This window comes from Kluyveromyces lactis, assembly GCF_000002515.2.
Source record: "Kluyveromyces lactis strain NRRL Y-1140 chromosome E complete sequence".
Lineage (NCBI taxonomy): Eukaryota > Fungi > Ascomycota > Saccharomycetes > Saccharomycetales > Saccharomycetaceae > Kluyveromyces > Kluyveromyces lactis.
The window spans coordinates 464,548-481,104 of record NC_006041.1 but is presented as its reverse complement, the minus strand read 5'-3'; the positions used below and the strand labels follow the sequence as shown (position 1 = coordinate 481,104).

Sequence of the window (16,557 nt, the reverse complement as noted above, 5' to 3'; positions counted from 1 at the left end):
GCTAAATCCGCCATGGATTTAGCCCATACCTGATATGGAATCTGTCTATGAATGTATTCGTTTTCTTGAGGGTCCAGAAAATGAAGTTTCGGAACAACAAATCAAAAACTGCATTGAGTTTTTATATGAATCAGCGACAACGATAGGTTTAGGTTGCGAAGATATAAGGAAATTGATAGACTGTTTGTGTATTACTGATATTATAGGCGCTGAAACAAAAGAGTTTATTATTACACGGTGTTTGGTCCCAAACGAGTATGTTGATGCGAAATGTATCACTCTTATTATAAGTAAATTAGGAACACCAACATTTCTGCATCCATACAAAACTGTTCCCGGAAGAAGGTTGCAAGTTGCCTTGGTTAGGTGGGTATGTCATATTTATCCTTGGGTGAAAGATAAATCTATTTTCAAGGATACATTTTCGATCTGGTTTGAATATTGGCGATTAGATTATCTTCAACATTGGATTACTTATATTCTGCTTTGGACTTTTGACGACCGACATATAAGCAAATGGAGGTGTAAAGTTTTATTCAATATTGGAAATAATCCTGGATACAAAAACTCTCGTGCGTACTCTGTATATATCCTGGATGCTTTTTTGGCATTAGAAACTGATCTTAAAGATATCATATCAGACTTCATACAGATGCTGAACTCTAACGAAAAAAGTCTTCAAAAAATTGCATCCTTTGATTACGACAGACAATTTGTACTGAACACAAGACAAGCGTTATCAGCTAAAAATTTACTGGATGATGATCAGTTTGAAGAGATACTGAAAAACTATGGCGATCGAAAAGCTTATATGAAGCCAGAACAAACGAATATTCTATCACTTGAAAAATTAGCCCGGAACTGGAACAACTTTGATGGACCTTACGACTTTACCAGACTTTTAAAGTTCAAATCAGATGTAATGTGGCTGAAAATTGCTGGGCATGCTAGTACTGATCCTCGAATTATACAATTCAGATCATACTTACGCGAGCGCCACGACAGTAGGACTTTATTTCGTGATGTTCCCTTCCCGTTACTTCATACTGCCACTGACTTCGATTTAAGGACTGCCAAACTAAGTGTTGCCTTTAGTGCAAGGTTATGTATAGAAGATGAAGCTGACGGAGTAATTGAAATTATCATGCAAATTTGCCACGCATCATTTTTTGCAATATCATCGGATAACTTTAAACATGCATTAAATATATACCATGCTATTTTGGCTACTGATATACTAAGTTCGCTGACCAACAAAAAAACTGAAGTGTCACTCGTGCTTTCAGCTCTATTGTTGAGAAGTGCAAATATTATTGGAACTCAGAAACACTTTCCTCTGATACATGCATTAGCTGATCATTCTATTGAACAAGTAGTTGCTGTAAACGATCCTTTGCTAATATCAGAACTCTGCTGGTTTTTGGTCAGGGCAAGTGCCGCAATCCACCCTAAACACTCACCCGAAATTCTCATATCTGACATTGATAAATCTATTCATTATTTGGTAGAAGTTCTCTGGAACCATAATGTGACAAGTTCGGGGTCAACATTACTTCCAAATTCGTATTGGGAATCATTGCGTCAAAGTCAGTATTTATCTCATACCTCTTTTCCTTCGAAACTTTTGTATTCTGTACCAAATTTTGGATTTATGTGTTTCATATGCCAGAAATTGTTGTTCGAAAAGGAACGAACTTTAGGCTATGAGCACTTTCTTGGTGATTTTTCAGAGCGGACATTAAAACAATGGGTCACAAAATTGGGCTCCAATCCTCAATGGTTCCAAGAAATCAACCAATTTAGTGACTTAAGAAAGCATTTTTTGAGAATGGTACGTTCCGATTATCGATACTCTGGTATCTCGGAGTTTTTATTTACATATGTGAAGAATTTACAGGATATTCCTTAATTTATTTACAGGTCTGGGTTGATCAGTTTGGTTTGACTACAAGACTGATAATCTTGCCCTTTGTGATTATTTTTTTTATCACAACATCATCCAAATATTTTTTTCCCTCTGGTAGACATTTCAAAGTTTCAATTACTTTGTTGGTGTCTTGAATAAAGTCCTCTGACTCTTCATGGATCAATCTCATTTTGCCATTTATAATCACTTGATATTTGATAATCTCTGATTTTTTAATTTCTTCAATAAGAGGCCATTCATATTGTCTCCAATCATACCCACTTTTCATGAGAATTGAAGCTAGTTCCTCGGAAACACATGGAACCACGGGATATAATACTGTTGTAAGCTTCTGTAGATAAAGAAGAGAGAGTCCTTCTCTTATGTTCGATGATTTAATAGAGCCTTCAATGAGATTAAACAACTTCATGTAATCGGACACCACGGTATTTAGTGATAATATTTTTTCAAGTGACGTTGTGATAGAGGACAAAAGGGTTTGTACTCCATTATGAAGCGCCACTTCATGCTGATTCATATCTGTAGGAGTTTTAGATAAAATAGTAATAGAGCGATTGTCACATAATGAAATGCAGAATTTGAGCATACGTTCCAACCACCTTTCAATACCAACGATTTTAGATTCATCCCAATTGAGGACATCAGGAACCGGAGCCTGGAACAAGATATGGGCACGAGTTGCATCTATACCATGTGCTGATATACAAGAAGCAGGATCTGCACCATTGTACTTAGATTTCGACATTTTTTCATACGAGACTGACAGCAACTCACCGGTGGAACGGTTTCTTGGGTTCGAAGGGTCACTGTTGTCAATTTCTTCTGGTTTCATGAATCTTCCTGTTTTAGAATCAACAAAAGTTTTACCATGAACCATACCTTGTGTTACCAATCTTTTGATTGGTTCACCTTTTGACGATGAACCATCCCACATTCCTATTGAAGCTGTAAACTTTGATATGAATCTCGAATATAACAGATGAAGGATAGCATGTTCTACACCACCGATATAAAAATCAATAGGCATGAACTTAGATGCATTATCATATCCAAAAGGAAGTTCTTTATTATGAGGATCAGTGAATCTAAAAAAGTACCATGAACTATCCATGAAAGTATCCATGGTGTCCGTTTCTCTCTTTGCAGGAGCCCCGCATGAAGGACATTTCACATTAACAAATTCGTCTGATTTTGATAATGGATTCCCCGTCTTGGATAGCACATCGAGTTCTGGGAGTTTAACTGGCAGATCTGCATCTGGCACTGCTACTGGACCACAACTGTCACAATGAATTATTGGAATTGGAGTACCCCAGTACCTTTGTCTGCTGATCAACCAATCCCTCAACTTGAATTGAACACTTGCTTTACCCAAACCAAGACTTGTTAATTTTTCGACTACTAGTTTTCTCGCTTCATGAGTAGTTAAACCAACGAGATCACCGGCATTTTCATTCATCACGCCATCCTTGGAAACATAAGGCCCAGAGGTGTCAATTTTTGCTTCTGCACTTGACACGGTATATATCATGGGTTTTCCTGGACAGTTTTCTTTCCAAAAGTCGAAGTCACGTTGATCATGAGCAGGGCAGCCCATTACGGCACCATGCCCATAATTTCCTAGTACATACGGTGCAACGAAGATAGGAACTGTCTTTTTAGGGTCCAACGGGTGCTGACAGAAAATGTTAGATAACATGTAACCCTTTTTCGAGTCTTCAGGCAGTTTTTCTGCGCGATGAATGAACTCCTGTAAATTATTATCTTCTTCTTTCAGTTTTCTCACAATAGAGTGATCTAATGCCAGTGTTACAAACTGTACACTGTACAATGTTTCTGGCCTGGTAGTGAAAATTTTGATTGGGTCTATAGAAGGTAAGTTGAATACAACTTCCACACCTTTGGATTCTCCAATCCAGTTCTTTTGCATTCTTTTAACATGGCTGGGCCATCCGTCTAAGCCGTCCAGATCATGTTGCAATTCATGTGCAAATCTTGTTATACCAAGAAACCATTGGCTAAGCAACTTTTTCTCCACCTGAGCTCCAGATCTCCACGATTTACCATTAGAGTCAACTTGTTCATTCGCTAACACTGTTTGGTCGACGGGGTCCCAGTTTATTTCAGCCTCTTTTCTGTATGCATACCCGTTCTTGAACAGCTCCAAGAACAATTTTTGTGTGAATTTATAGTATTCCGGATCACAAGTTGCTATTTCTCTGTCCCAATTAAAATTTGACGCCATCATACCCATTTGTGCCTTCATTTTACCTATATTCTCCTTTGTCCATATGGCAGGGTTGACTTTCCGTTCAATTGCTGCGTTCTCAGCAGGTAGACCGAATGCATCCCATCCCATAGGATGCAACACATTGTATCCTTTCAGCTGGTAAAACCTGTTTACCACATCACTAATCGTATAAACTCTTAAGTGTCCAATATGTAACGTACCTGAAGGGTAAGGGAACATACACAAGACATAGATGTTCTTGTTCCGGTCGTCTTTACTCAATTTGGTAATACCATTTAGCACTTTCTCGTTCCATTTGTTACCGATTGATACCAAGTTCGAATTTGACAACTGGGCAAAGTACCTTCGAGCTACTAGTCCACAATGGTAAAAATTTCCCATATTCCAAAGAAGACTTAAGCTCCCCAATCGCAAAGAATGATAAAAGTCTGACGGCTGGCTCACCACACAGACAGCAATTCAAATCAATGCATTTCATCATCATCAACATTATACTGAAATGACAAAACTCTGTATATAATATAATAAGGTTGAAGAAAAATATTAATTTTTTCATGTTTTACGAATAACCACACAAGTAGAGAGAGAGTGAGATTGATCAAGTGCTGCCAGTACGACAACCAGCAGCAGATGGACTTGCTTACCGAGGTCTAATCACACACCTCAGTCCAAGGAGCGTATTGCAATTTAGCGAGTAGTACATTTAATCAAAGAGCTGCTTAAATAAAGGTATCTCGATTGTTAACGGCTGAAAAAAATATAAGATCAAAATCTCTATAATTTCTAACAAGAAATTGGATCAAAAACAAATTAGAAATATTGTTTACATTATTATATACGCTAAAGTTTAAAGACAATACACGACAGTACGGTATAAAACTACTGCTATAAGCATAAATCGAGTCTGACATACGCAGACTGGATTCATGAGGTAAATTGAGGGTTTTGGTCATTGAATCAACCAGGTAAAGAAACATTTCAGGACGCGTGTCTTGGCTATTCTGCCCCTCATCCTCTCCCGTTCTCTTTAGAAGAAACTCAATTAATATGCCAACCAAAAGACAATTAGAATCTGATGTGGATGATTTGGAACAATTGAAACGACTCGCAGACGAATCAGAGGATGTACAGCCTAGGAAAAGGCGCTTTCATGATGTACAGCCAATGACGCAATATCCTACTCAGAATGGCGAATCTCAAGCAAATAATCAAGATATGCTACAAAGAGCAGGATTTATCAAGGAAATAAAGTTAACGAATTTTATGTGCCATTCAAATTTCTCTTTAAGATTGGGGCCCAGACTTAACTTTATTGTAGGGAATAATGGTTCTGGAAAATCTGCAATTTTAACTGCAATAACGATAGGCCTTGGAGCTAAAGCTACCACCACTAACCGTGGTACTAGTCTCAAGGATTTAATCAAACAAGGTTGTAATACGTCAAAAATTGTTATTGTATTATGTAATGAAGGACTCAACTCATTTGAACCTGGTGTTTACGGCAAAGAAATTAGAATCGAACGGACAATAAGGCGCGAAGGATATTCCGGGTCTTTTTCCATAAGAAGTGAAGCGAACAAAGAAGTTTCAGACAAGAAACGAGATTTGGAAGTAATATTAGACTATTTTTCTATTCCAGTCACAAACCCTATGTGTTTCCTTTCTCAAGACGCTGCCCGTTCATTTCTAACAGCTTCTTCCCCACAAGAAAAATATCTCCATTTTATGAGAGGTACTTTACTAGAAGAGACCAAACAAAACCTGGAATCTGCCGAAAACACAATGCTTCTCTCAAGAGATCGGCTCTCGTTATTAGAAGAGACTATAAAACTCTTGTACAAAGATTTCGAACATGCGCAAACTATACTCACTGAACTTGCGTCAAAAAATGATTGGATTACACGAAGAAGATTACTTCAAGGAAAACACATGTGGATGGTGTGCCAAACAAATAATGAAAAATTAAAGGCAATAAAGACGAGAGAAAATACGTTATCGGCGAAGAAACAAGAATACGTAAATAGAATTGCAGATATGAAAAACAAAGTGGAGAGATACCTAATTCAAAAAGAGGAAGCACTATTAGATTTGGGCAGAAAACTAACGGATAGACAAAATATTGAAGCAGAGCGCTCTTCAATAACAATTGAAATTGAGAGGTTCAAGTCCAAACACGCCCAGTTGATACAGCAGAAACAAGTAACTATGGAAGATCTAAAATCTGCTGAAAAGGCACGATCAAAAACACAACACGAATTATCCGATGTTGAGAATAGACTTCAGACGCAACTAGGTGAAGATGAAGCTGATACTAAAAGAAAGTTATCTGATACAAGGAGAAAAATTAAAGATATTGAATCCCTCCGCCCCGAACTGCTAAGAAAGCAGTCGGAACTTGACGACAAAATGAATGCATTGATCGTTGATACGGAGCGCCCTCTAAAGGAATTTCAAAAAAATATTTCAGAGAAGAAACAGGAACTTAGAGAAATGAACTCTTCGGAAGATATACTAGCATCTGGTTTTGATCGTAGAATGCCAGATGTTCGCAGAAAAATACACGAACGTCGTACAGATTTCACTTCACTGCCAATTGGGCCGATAGGGTATCATATTAGCGTTAAAACAGAATATGAACATTTTGCATTTCTTATTCAAACGCATATAAATCCTACGTTAGAAGCATTTGTTGTCAAGGATGTTGGTGATGCAGTGCTATTAAAAGAAATTTTTGAATCTTGTCAACTAAGAAAAATCCCAGGTGTTATAACTCATGACCTGCAACCGTTTAACTATATTAGAGGAAAGGCTACCTCCGGTTTGACGGTTGCAGATGCTCTTACTTTCGATATTCCTGAATTGGAGTATCTATTGGTTGATGTGAACCGTATGGAGAAGACAATACTAGCAAACAGTAAAAAAGAAGCAGACCACATCTTGCGAGAACGAAACTCGGAAAACGTGAAATTAGTATTGGCTTTGAACAATTCAGATTCTGGTCTACATATGGCGTTGACTGCGGGCTCTATGAGATTGAATAATTTCCAATTTGCCAATAATTTAAGGTTGAAAGTTGGAACCAACAATTCTAGCTTCTTGGAGAAGGAAATTCTACGTCAAGAAGAAGAGCTTAAAGCACGAGAAGAACATTTCTCCCGAAAAAAAAAGGAAATTAAGGAAGAAAAGGATAACATCACGAGAGAATCGAGAACATCGTTACAGCAATTGAAAACACTCGAAAGGCATGCAGAGGAACTCGAAGATAAATTGAACCGTCAAACTAATTTTAGTCACATTGATGCTTTGAAAGAATCCCTGGCAGAAGAAAACGAACAAATCGAACAGCTAAAAGCAAATCTTTCTTCAATTGAGCAGAAGATTGTTGATCTAGGTTTGCAGCTGCAGCCTGTCAAAGAGAGATATGATGATGTTACTAGAAGGTACAGAGATGCTTGTAGTTCTTATGAAACAGCCCGTCATTTAGAGCAATCTATTTCTCACAAGATCGATAAATCGAGTGCCAGTATTCTTGAGACACAAAGAAAAATATCGGCTAGTAACGAAAAAATATATATGTGCGAGGCAGAGTTGACCAGTTTACAATCGAAATGTGAGCAGCAACGTGAACAAGCTATGAAATTTTGTACAGAAGATGAACTACTTAACAGCGAATTGCCAAGCTCAGAAGAACACATTCTCAGAGAGATTCGGAAGATAGATGAAAGTGTGCGTGCATCAGAAAGGCAATTAGGAATGACTCAGGATGAAATAGCAAAGCTTTTCGAAAACTCCAAACGCAAATATGAAACAGCTATCGGAAAATACAATGAATTAGATGCGTCACTTCAAAAAGTGCATACTGCGTTAACATTGAGACGAGCAGCTCTTGATTTATCAATCAAAGGCACCCGAAGCGATGCAGATATTGATTTTAGAATTTCTATGAAAACAAGATCTGGTTATTCAGGCTCTCTTTCTTTCACAGATTCAGGTCAATTGAATGTAATGGTGAAAACCACAAACGATCACCACGCCAGAAATGTTGATACTTTATCTGGTGGTGAGAAATCTTTTTCTCAGATTGCATTATTATTAGCAACATGGCTAACAATGCGTTCACGAATCATTGCTCTTGACGAATTTGATGTGTTTATGGACCAAGTGAACCGTAAAATTGGAACGAATTTGATTATTCGTAGATTAGGAAAAGATGTTAAATCTGATACCCAGACAATTATAATAACTCCTCAGGATATTGGAAAAATGGCCAACATTGACGATAAATATTTTAATATTCATAAAATGAAAAATCCTGAAAGACATAATAATGTCAATAGTCTATAGATGTTCGTAGGTCTATACTTAATTTACATTTGAAGCCCATATTAGTATTTTATTTTTGATGATCATTCTGACTCTTGGCCGGACTCCTGGTCAGACTCTTCATCTGAAGATAGCTCCACTCCTAATTCAATTAGTTTGCGTTTGTATTTAGACTTTTGTTCATCTAAATCTGTCACAAGGATCACTAAGTCATCTACTTCGGATCGATCATCTACGCGATTCTTCAACTTCATATTTTCCTCCTTTATAGCAGAAAGTTCAACATTCAATTGAGAATTTTCTTGTGCTTGTTTTGCTGATTCCGTTTTAATGATATCCATTTGTTTTATTAGTTCAGTCTTTTCGCTGGACCACAGTTGTTCAGAGGTAACGAGCTTTTCCGTCCATGTATTGACTTGGAGCTTTAATTCTTTTATCTCTTCTGCGAGAGAGGTATTTTCTTGAATCATTTGAGCGTTTTTTTCTTGGGCAGAATGTACTAGCAGAGTTTTCGATTCTTCAAGCTCCTTTAGTTTAGCTATCATTTCCTTTTTGTCTGCTTCAAAACACGATATTTCATCATTTTTTGTTCTGAGTTCTTCTTTTAGAGTATTAATCTCTTTTTGCAAGGATACAATGTCAGTTTCGGTACGCTTGTTTGCTTCATCTTTCTCTTCGTTGAGGCGTTGCGAAACTTTAAGTGACTCTTGACATTTGCTTAATTCTTTCCTTAGTATTTCCATTTCTCCACAATCCTTAATATTCTTTGCTTCCAGGTCTGAGATACTCTTTTTAAGCTTTGTCTGTTCTTCTAACAAAGCAGACGTGGAAGTAACTGCCTCGTCAAGTTGACTTGTTAATATTTCTGACTCTTTTATTTTTTCTTCAGCAGCTATCAATTTGTCTTTGAGTGCTGATTCTGCACTTTTCAGCTCTTCGATGACCTGACTATTCTTCTCTAACTGCTGTTTATAGTCTTGTGATATTTTCGTTTGAGACTCTAACGTATTTTCGTGTTCCTTAAATAGTTGATCAAGATCAGCTAGTTTGTTTTCGAGATCTTTATTTTCCTTCTGTTCGTTAGCTAAGATCTTTTCTAGCTGCAACCTTTGCTGCTGCTCTTTGGAGGAGAGTGACCTTTCAGTATCTAAGCTAGACTTTGATTCTTCAGCCTGTTGTTCTAGTGCTTCAATAGTGTTTTCCAGTTTCTGAACTGCTTTTTCATGATCTGCTTTTACATTGTTAAGAGTCTCTTCAAGTTTCAAAATCTTCTCCGAATACTGTTGATTTAATTCAGAAGATCCTTCAGATAGAAGCTTTCTTTCTTCCTCGAAGTCTTTTATTTTGGATTTGAGCTCATCCCTTGCAGTAGCTAAACTTTCCCTAAGCTTGTGCTGTTCGATTTTCGCTTTTTCTTTCTCTTTGTTAAGTTTAGAGTTCAATACCGAATTCTGCTTTTTTAATTCATCCAATTCAGTCGATTTAGCTTGAACTAACTTGACGTTGTCTTCTATTTCAGCCTTGACGGATTTAATTTCTTCATCTTTTAAGTGAGCTTCTTTCTCCTTGGATACTGATGAGAGTTTTAATTTTTCCAGTTGAGACTCAAGGTGTTTAATCTTATTTTCTCCTGCAAGAAGACTGTCCTCAGAATACTGTGCTTCTTTGTATTGCTCTTGGATAGTTCTTTGCAGTTTTTCTTTTGCCTGTTCTAGTTCAGTGATGGTAGTTTGAGAATTCTCATAAAGCTTATTTTTTGTTTCCAGTAGAGATTCTAAATCTGAGATTCTCGACTTTAAGGCGTCTATCTCGGACTTTAATTTCTCTGCCTTTGTATCGGCATTTTGCTTAATGTTAGAAATCTCAGATTTCAAATCTTTAATTTCAGCTACCTTTTCTTCATTTGAAGCTTCCAATAATTTTATCTTGTCATTTGATTCTTCGGATATTTGCATGATCTCATTGTTTAAAGAAGAAATCTTATCTTGAAGTCCTTGACAGGAATCTGCTTTTTCCTGTAATTCCTGTTGATAGTTGCAAAGTTCTTCATTTATCTTATTATTCTGTTTCAATAGTTCATCCTTCTCAGCAAGTACCGATTGCAATTCATCATTGATAGCAATTACTGAGTCATTTAACTCCTCAATGGTCTCATCCGAATTGTCAGTGGACTGTTTTGCGCTTTCTAAAGATGATTCGAGCTCAATACATTTCACATTCAGAGCATGTAGAGAGTTCTTCAATTCTTCGTTGGTTGTTTTGTACTCTTTTATCTGTCGTTCACATTCGTCAAGTTTGGTTTGTAGCGATATAATGGATTCGCTTTTACTGTTATTTTCTGACGTTAACTTTTGAGTATGAGCGTCAAAATTTTCCTTTTCCTTCTGATGATATTCTGCGGCATACTGCAAGTCCAGTCTCATCTCTTCTCTTTCTTTATTCAGCGATTCTATTTCTGAATTTAAATTTTGCATGATAGTCTTATTAGCCTCCTCTTTTTCTAAGATTTTTTTTGCAAGAGTGTCTCTTTCATTTTCTAAGTCTTTATAGTTATTAGCCAGACCTTTTAGTTTCTCCGTAAGTTTGGGGATCAATGATGTCTGGTTAGATAATTTAGTTTCCAATTCAATTTTTTGGTTCGACAGAATAGTGACATTTTTCTCCAAAGTATCAATTCTCTTTATATCTTCTGATATACGTTCTCTTAACTCCTGGACTTCTGTTCCTCTTTCTTTCAACTGCTTTTCAAGATTGGCAGTCTCGCTGGAGTACTTTTTCTCCTGTATTTCTAATTTCTTGGAATGCGATTTCAAATCTTCCTTCAATTTGCCATTTTCCTTCGTAAGCGTGAATAACTCTCTCGACATTTTGTTAATACCATCTTCGGCTTTCAACTTTGACTCTGAAATTTCTTTGACTTTTTGTTGTAGGCCGTTTATTTTTTCTTTGTACTTATCAATTTGCTCTTGATTTACAGCAATTGCTTTCGTATTTTTCTGTTTTAGTTCCTCTAATTTCTGACTTTTGTTATTTACGCTTTCCAATGCAATTTTGGTGTCGTTCAACTCTACTTCTAGAGCAGAGTGCCTTTCATTTAGTTGGTTTAATTCTGTTTCTGCATTTACTTTTTCTGTTTCTAAATGTTCGAGAGATTTGGATAGCTTTTCTAGCTTTGAATTTAGTGAGTTGATGACGTTTTCATTTTCTATTGTAGACTTTTCCAGGTCAGCTCTGGTTTTGTTAAATTTAACATATAGCTTTTCGTATAGTTCGAAGGTTATCTTGACGTCAGGCTCGTCTTTGGGGCCTCTTCTGAGAGATGACTGGATTCTGTAAAAATTATCAATTACAAGTTCTGAGAAATAAGTGCTGAAAAACACGTTTGGTAATCCTGTTTCATCGAAAGTGGGATTAAGGTAGACATCTAGTGAATTTGTAAACAGTTCGTTTTCTCTCAATTGTTTGATACGAGATGCATAATTGTCAGGGCTGATGCGGCTAACAAGTAAGCTGTAGAGATCTGCACGTGAGAAAGGGGAGGAAACCGATGAAAATTCGTACACAATCCCTAACAACATTGTGGTTAGGCATCTGAGACACGTATCCTGATGTTCAACCTGTAAAGAAAACGAGATGAAATTGTTAATCAATGATTTGTTACGCAATAATTCATCTACTGATGCCGAATCTTCATACAACCAAAATATTAAGAATGATGCAAATGCGATCGGAATTCGAATATCTTGGGAGCTGAGGTTAGTGATCAAGAGTTCACCAACAGTTTGCACAGACACCATACTTTCTTCATCTTCTTCTTGGGTTCCAGAGCTTAAGCTACGGATAAGAGAACGAATTTTGCCTTCTGTATCATCAGTAGCCATGAAAAACATCAACAAATCAGTAGAAAAAAATAGCTTATACGGATTCAAGTTTAAATTTGGATCATAATTGAAAATGGGCTGTAGAATATTAGCCTCATCATCATCGATTGACATGCTTTCTGATGAAAGTTCATATTGCTTGATTTGCGACTGGAGGAACGATAATATATTGTCTTTATTATTGAAAAAGAAAGCCTTTAGTACTTCTAACGATGCCACACGAATGTCAAATATATGAACTGAGTTCATAAGTAAGGTCCAAGACAAAAGCAACGTTAGTACTGGCACTATTTTCGGTTCACCCATTGATGAATATGATGGAACACTTGGATCCCAGTATGGCACATCTATCTGAGAGAATTTTTGCTGAACAGTGGCATTGTTTTTGATCATATCAGCAACAGTTAGCAATGAAATAAGCTTTATAGAGTTTGGCGTATAAATGAAGAACGCCAATCTCAACACCACCATCAAAACTTGCGATTCATACAGAATATTCTGATGGGCCGATGTTACACTATTTCCATCTTCAACTGTTAGTCGAATGATATCTAAAACCGTGTTGATATTCTTCATACGCTGTTCATTCCAAAAGAATTCCTCTTCAACGGATAAAGGCTCATTCAATAAATTGATTAAATGATGTAAGTTGCCGGTTTCAAAAAAAAGAGTCTGATTTGATGTGTTATATTTCAAGATATTATTGATCAATGAAAGACAATCGTTAACTACTAAGGATCCTCTCAATCCACCTTCATCATCTATAATGGAGAACAATTTTTCGAAAACGTTCTCAAATGCGACTAACTTCTGGAAATGCGAATTATCATTAACGACAGCCATAAGTAACAATATAGTCTCGTCACGGATCGGTTCATTAATATCGTCCAATAGCTTTACTAGAGTAGACACACCGGTTGGGATATTAAGTATGACTTCCCTAGTTTTCAAAGGTCTCGTGGATATCAGTGCTTCCAACAGTTGAATTGTGTATAACTTGATATGAAACGCCGATGTGTCCAAGAAAGTGAATAAAAGCTTGACAACTTCATCTGTTTGCGTCAATGCATCTGTAATCCATAGGGAGAATTGGTCAACAGTTTCATTCTCCTCTTTCATTACCAATGGGGAAGGATACTTACCGTTCTGTAACCTGGACTGCTGCGAGATCCAATTACGCGTCAAATCATCCTCACCTTCCCCACGAATGAAAAGAATTAGCAAAGTTTCAAGTAATGCCCGCACCAGGTCATGGTCCTCTTGGTCTTTAATCAACGTATTTATCAATGTTTTCAATCCAGATGCAATCACTGTTTCTCTGTACTCTCTGCTGAAGGATTTCAACCCAAGTACCGCTGATCGTCTGTCACTAATCAAGGTAGCATTCTCCAATCTATCACATAAAGTAGGTATAGTTTCCTCTACAGACTGCGCTTTTGGCGGCTGTATAATTCCTTGGATCAAATCCATCTAACTCAATTCTAATCGTATAGTTTCCAATCAGATCTGAATGTGTAATTGCTATAAACAATAGAGGGACGCCGCACAGTTCGTAGTGATCCAACAGATTTACAGGGCAAGTACCTAGAAAGAAAAAAAGGTTCACGGAACTTCACTTAACTGGACGGTGGAAATTAACTCCCCTTATTGAATATACAATTCAGTTCGGTTGAATAAACACTCTCTCGAACAGAACGATTGGCTGCACATCTGAATATGGAGAAATCATTGGGTTAATCATAATATACCAAGGTAGCTTCATGCGAATCGTGTATGTTGAAGAGAAAAAAAATCAGAAATGAAAACAGAGCAGAGTTCAAGGTTTTTCGTACATAATAAAGTGTACGTGTAAGTTCGTGAAACTCAATTTTTGCAAAGTAATCTGGAGAAGCAGAGGTATCCATGACGAATATCAGGATGTTCACGTTGGCTTTCATTTTTTTGTCATATGATGCAATGGTTGAGAGCCTATAGTGTAGTTTTGATCTGATGCAGATCCTCCGTCGGTATTCTTCATCTGAACTTGAAATCTATTGACTACGTAGTATATCACTAAACTTTTTGTTTGGTTAGGAACCAACCAAGAGGTATTCAAAAACTTTATTAGGTTTGTAGTCTACCCCTAGACTCTTCTTCTAGTAGAATAATATAATACCAACCAATTCCCTTCTATTGAAGGTGAAACCAGCGAGCGAATTGTATATCTTGAATATGTCGACAAACATTCCATGCACCTTTATAAACGCTACCGGTAGTAATAATATCACCAACGAAAGGGCTGAAAATACAAACTATCCTCGACCTCTAGTAATTCACATTTATATTTTCTGAAACACATTTGGTTGAATAAAATAACATTAATTGTCGCATACCAGTTTGCGTCCCTCTATCCCATGCATTATTAGAATGTTGTAAATTGAAGTGGGAATTACGCATGCACAACGTCTATATTGCATTTTACCCAGAAGACGACTTATTCGGGCCTTCAGGGGATGCTAGATTTCCTATGTTCCAATTATAATTTCATATTCGCCGAGTAAAAGAGGTTATGCCGCTCGGTGATATTGGATTTTATCCTTTCTGACACATTTCCTACGAAGCGTTGGTAAAATTAAAGACATCCATCTGTAGTTTGAGGAATATTCATAGACAAACTTGTTACCAACCCCACAATGATGAAGCTTCTGACTGCTGTGAAATATCTTTTTCTCTAAAAACTCGTTGGGATATAAGGTACATTGACACTTCTTGTTTAGTGTTCTCGCAAGGAAAAGGCTCAAAAACACAGTGATTTATTATCCAAAGATGAGGCGCTACCTTGCTGAACTTTGGAATCATTCTGTGAGGAGTTTTCCTGGGATGGCAAGATTACCTGTAAATATTATCGGTTGGATTTGACAGCAATTGATTTCTGTAATCTCATCGTTATCACCACTCTAGTCGTTTTATTCATACCATCTTTACAGCAGTCTCCAACCTAGATCATCTATATCATAGAATATGTCGGGTCTGCCGTGTTTTGCTCTAGTGTCAGTATTTTATACCTTTTGTAGCTGGGAATTTGGAATGAAGTATATAGGACGCTATACCAATTCTTTGGAATATTTGACGCAGTGCTGAAAATATCCACGTGACTTGAATTTTCCTGTCACGACTAATTTCGAATGACTTTCGTCCCGCCACACTTCAAATCGGTAATAAAAACAGTAAAAAAAAGAACTGGTACAGTATGAACACATTTACGTTTTTGACATAGCTTGAACTCACGAATGTGCCATATTCTAATCCTTCTTTTAGAGTAATATTTGTGAGTCTATCTTGAACGTATCTTGTCTTTTTTATTTAATAATATTTAAGTTTTGAAGAGAGATTAGTTGGGATCTTTCTTTCATGTTTTATCCTCAGAGGAATAGTTTTTGTTTCAATATTAACTAGCGTTAATTTAGGGTTTGGTACTGTGAATCCTCATCGAACTTGAGACAGCTGTTATAGATTTACTGATGAGCCGGTATACGGATATATCATACGAAGGAACGAGCTACACGGTAAACACCGGACTCGATATCAAAGATTTTCAAATAGAAGAGGATTGGTATAACAGGCCCGCGTCAGAATGGTCTGTAAAACGAATAGGCCAATTGCAGGGGAAAGTGGAACAATATACTTATAGAATATATCATAGCAATAAGTACGGGAAACATAACTTGGCGAGGTTAATTCCAGGGCATGTGCTAATAAGTTTTGCAAACGAGTGTTTTGGGTATGATGGTTGGAGTTCGGAGGTGGAGGAAATCACAAGTTTGGAGCACACCGAGAATGCTGCGTCTGAGGATAAGAGGGAATCACATACTGTTCTTGCAGAAGCTAGAGTCAAACTGGTGTTGAAAGATGATACGTACACTTTTGCAGGTGGATTCGGAAAATCTACCATGCCTTTTAAAGGTGAAGCGTTTGCAAAGGCGAAAAAAGAGGCTATCACTGATGCCTTGAAGAATTGTTTATTGGGGTTCGAAAAAGTGATTCTCGATCATGAGATTAAGATAAAACAGAACTACTATGTGGATGGTGTCTTCAAGGCAGAAATGTCAAAGATCGAAGGAAAGACCTCGATTCCGAGAACGGTTCGATGATTAATTTTATTCAATAAATATGTTACAAACTACTAGGGCTCTTAA

The 16,557-nt window shown here is 37.0% G+C and overlaps 5 protein-coding genes across 5 annotated transcripts; 3 read left to right on the top strand and 2 right to left on the bottom strand.

Moving 5' to 3' along the window:
- Positions 1-34: 34 nt before the first annotated feature.
- Positions 35-1,909, top strand: CTF3 (Ctf3p; the record flags this gene model as incomplete). Its single annotated transcript, XM_454186.1, has 1 exon — positions 35-1,909. One exon carries the CDS (start codon positions 35-37, stop codon positions 1,907-1,909), a length of 1,875 nt encoding a protein of 624 aa, XP_454186.1.
- A 22-nt stretch (positions 1,910-1,931) lies between these two features.
- Positions 1,932-4,559, bottom strand: NAM2 (leucine--tRNA ligase NAM2; the record flags this gene model as incomplete). The annotated part of the gene is made up of 1 exon (XM_454185.1): positions 1,932-4,559. The coding sequence occupies one exon, from the start codon at positions 4,557-4,559 to the stop codon at positions 1,932-1,934; it is 2,628 nt and encodes an 875-aa protein (XP_454185.1).
- Positions 4,560-5,225: 666 nt separating this feature from the next.
- Positions 5,226-8,522, top strand: SMC6 (DNA repair protein SMC6; the record flags this gene model as incomplete). The annotated part of the gene is made up of 1 exon (XM_454184.1): positions 5,226-8,522. The coding sequence occupies one exon, from the start codon at positions 5,226-5,228 to the stop codon at positions 8,520-8,522; it is 3,297 nt and encodes a 1,098-aa protein (XP_454184.1).
- A 62-nt stretch (positions 8,523-8,584) lies between these two features.
- On the bottom strand, positions 8,585-13,852 carry USO1 (Uso1p; the record flags this gene model as incomplete). Its single annotated transcript, XM_454183.1, has 1 exon — positions 8,585-13,852. One exon carries the CDS (start codon positions 13,850-13,852, stop codon positions 8,585-8,587), a length of 5,268 nt encoding a protein of 1,755 aa, XP_454183.1.
- Positions 13,853-15,882: 2,030 nt separating this feature from the next.
- On the top strand, positions 15,883-16,512 carry RAD59 (Rad59p; the record flags this gene model as incomplete). Its single annotated transcript, XM_454182.1, has 1 exon — positions 15,883-16,512. The coding sequence occupies one exon, from the start codon at positions 15,883-15,885 to the stop codon at positions 16,510-16,512; it is 630 nt and encodes a 209-aa protein (XP_454182.1).
- Between the last annotated feature and the right edge of the window lie 45 nt (positions 16,513-16,557).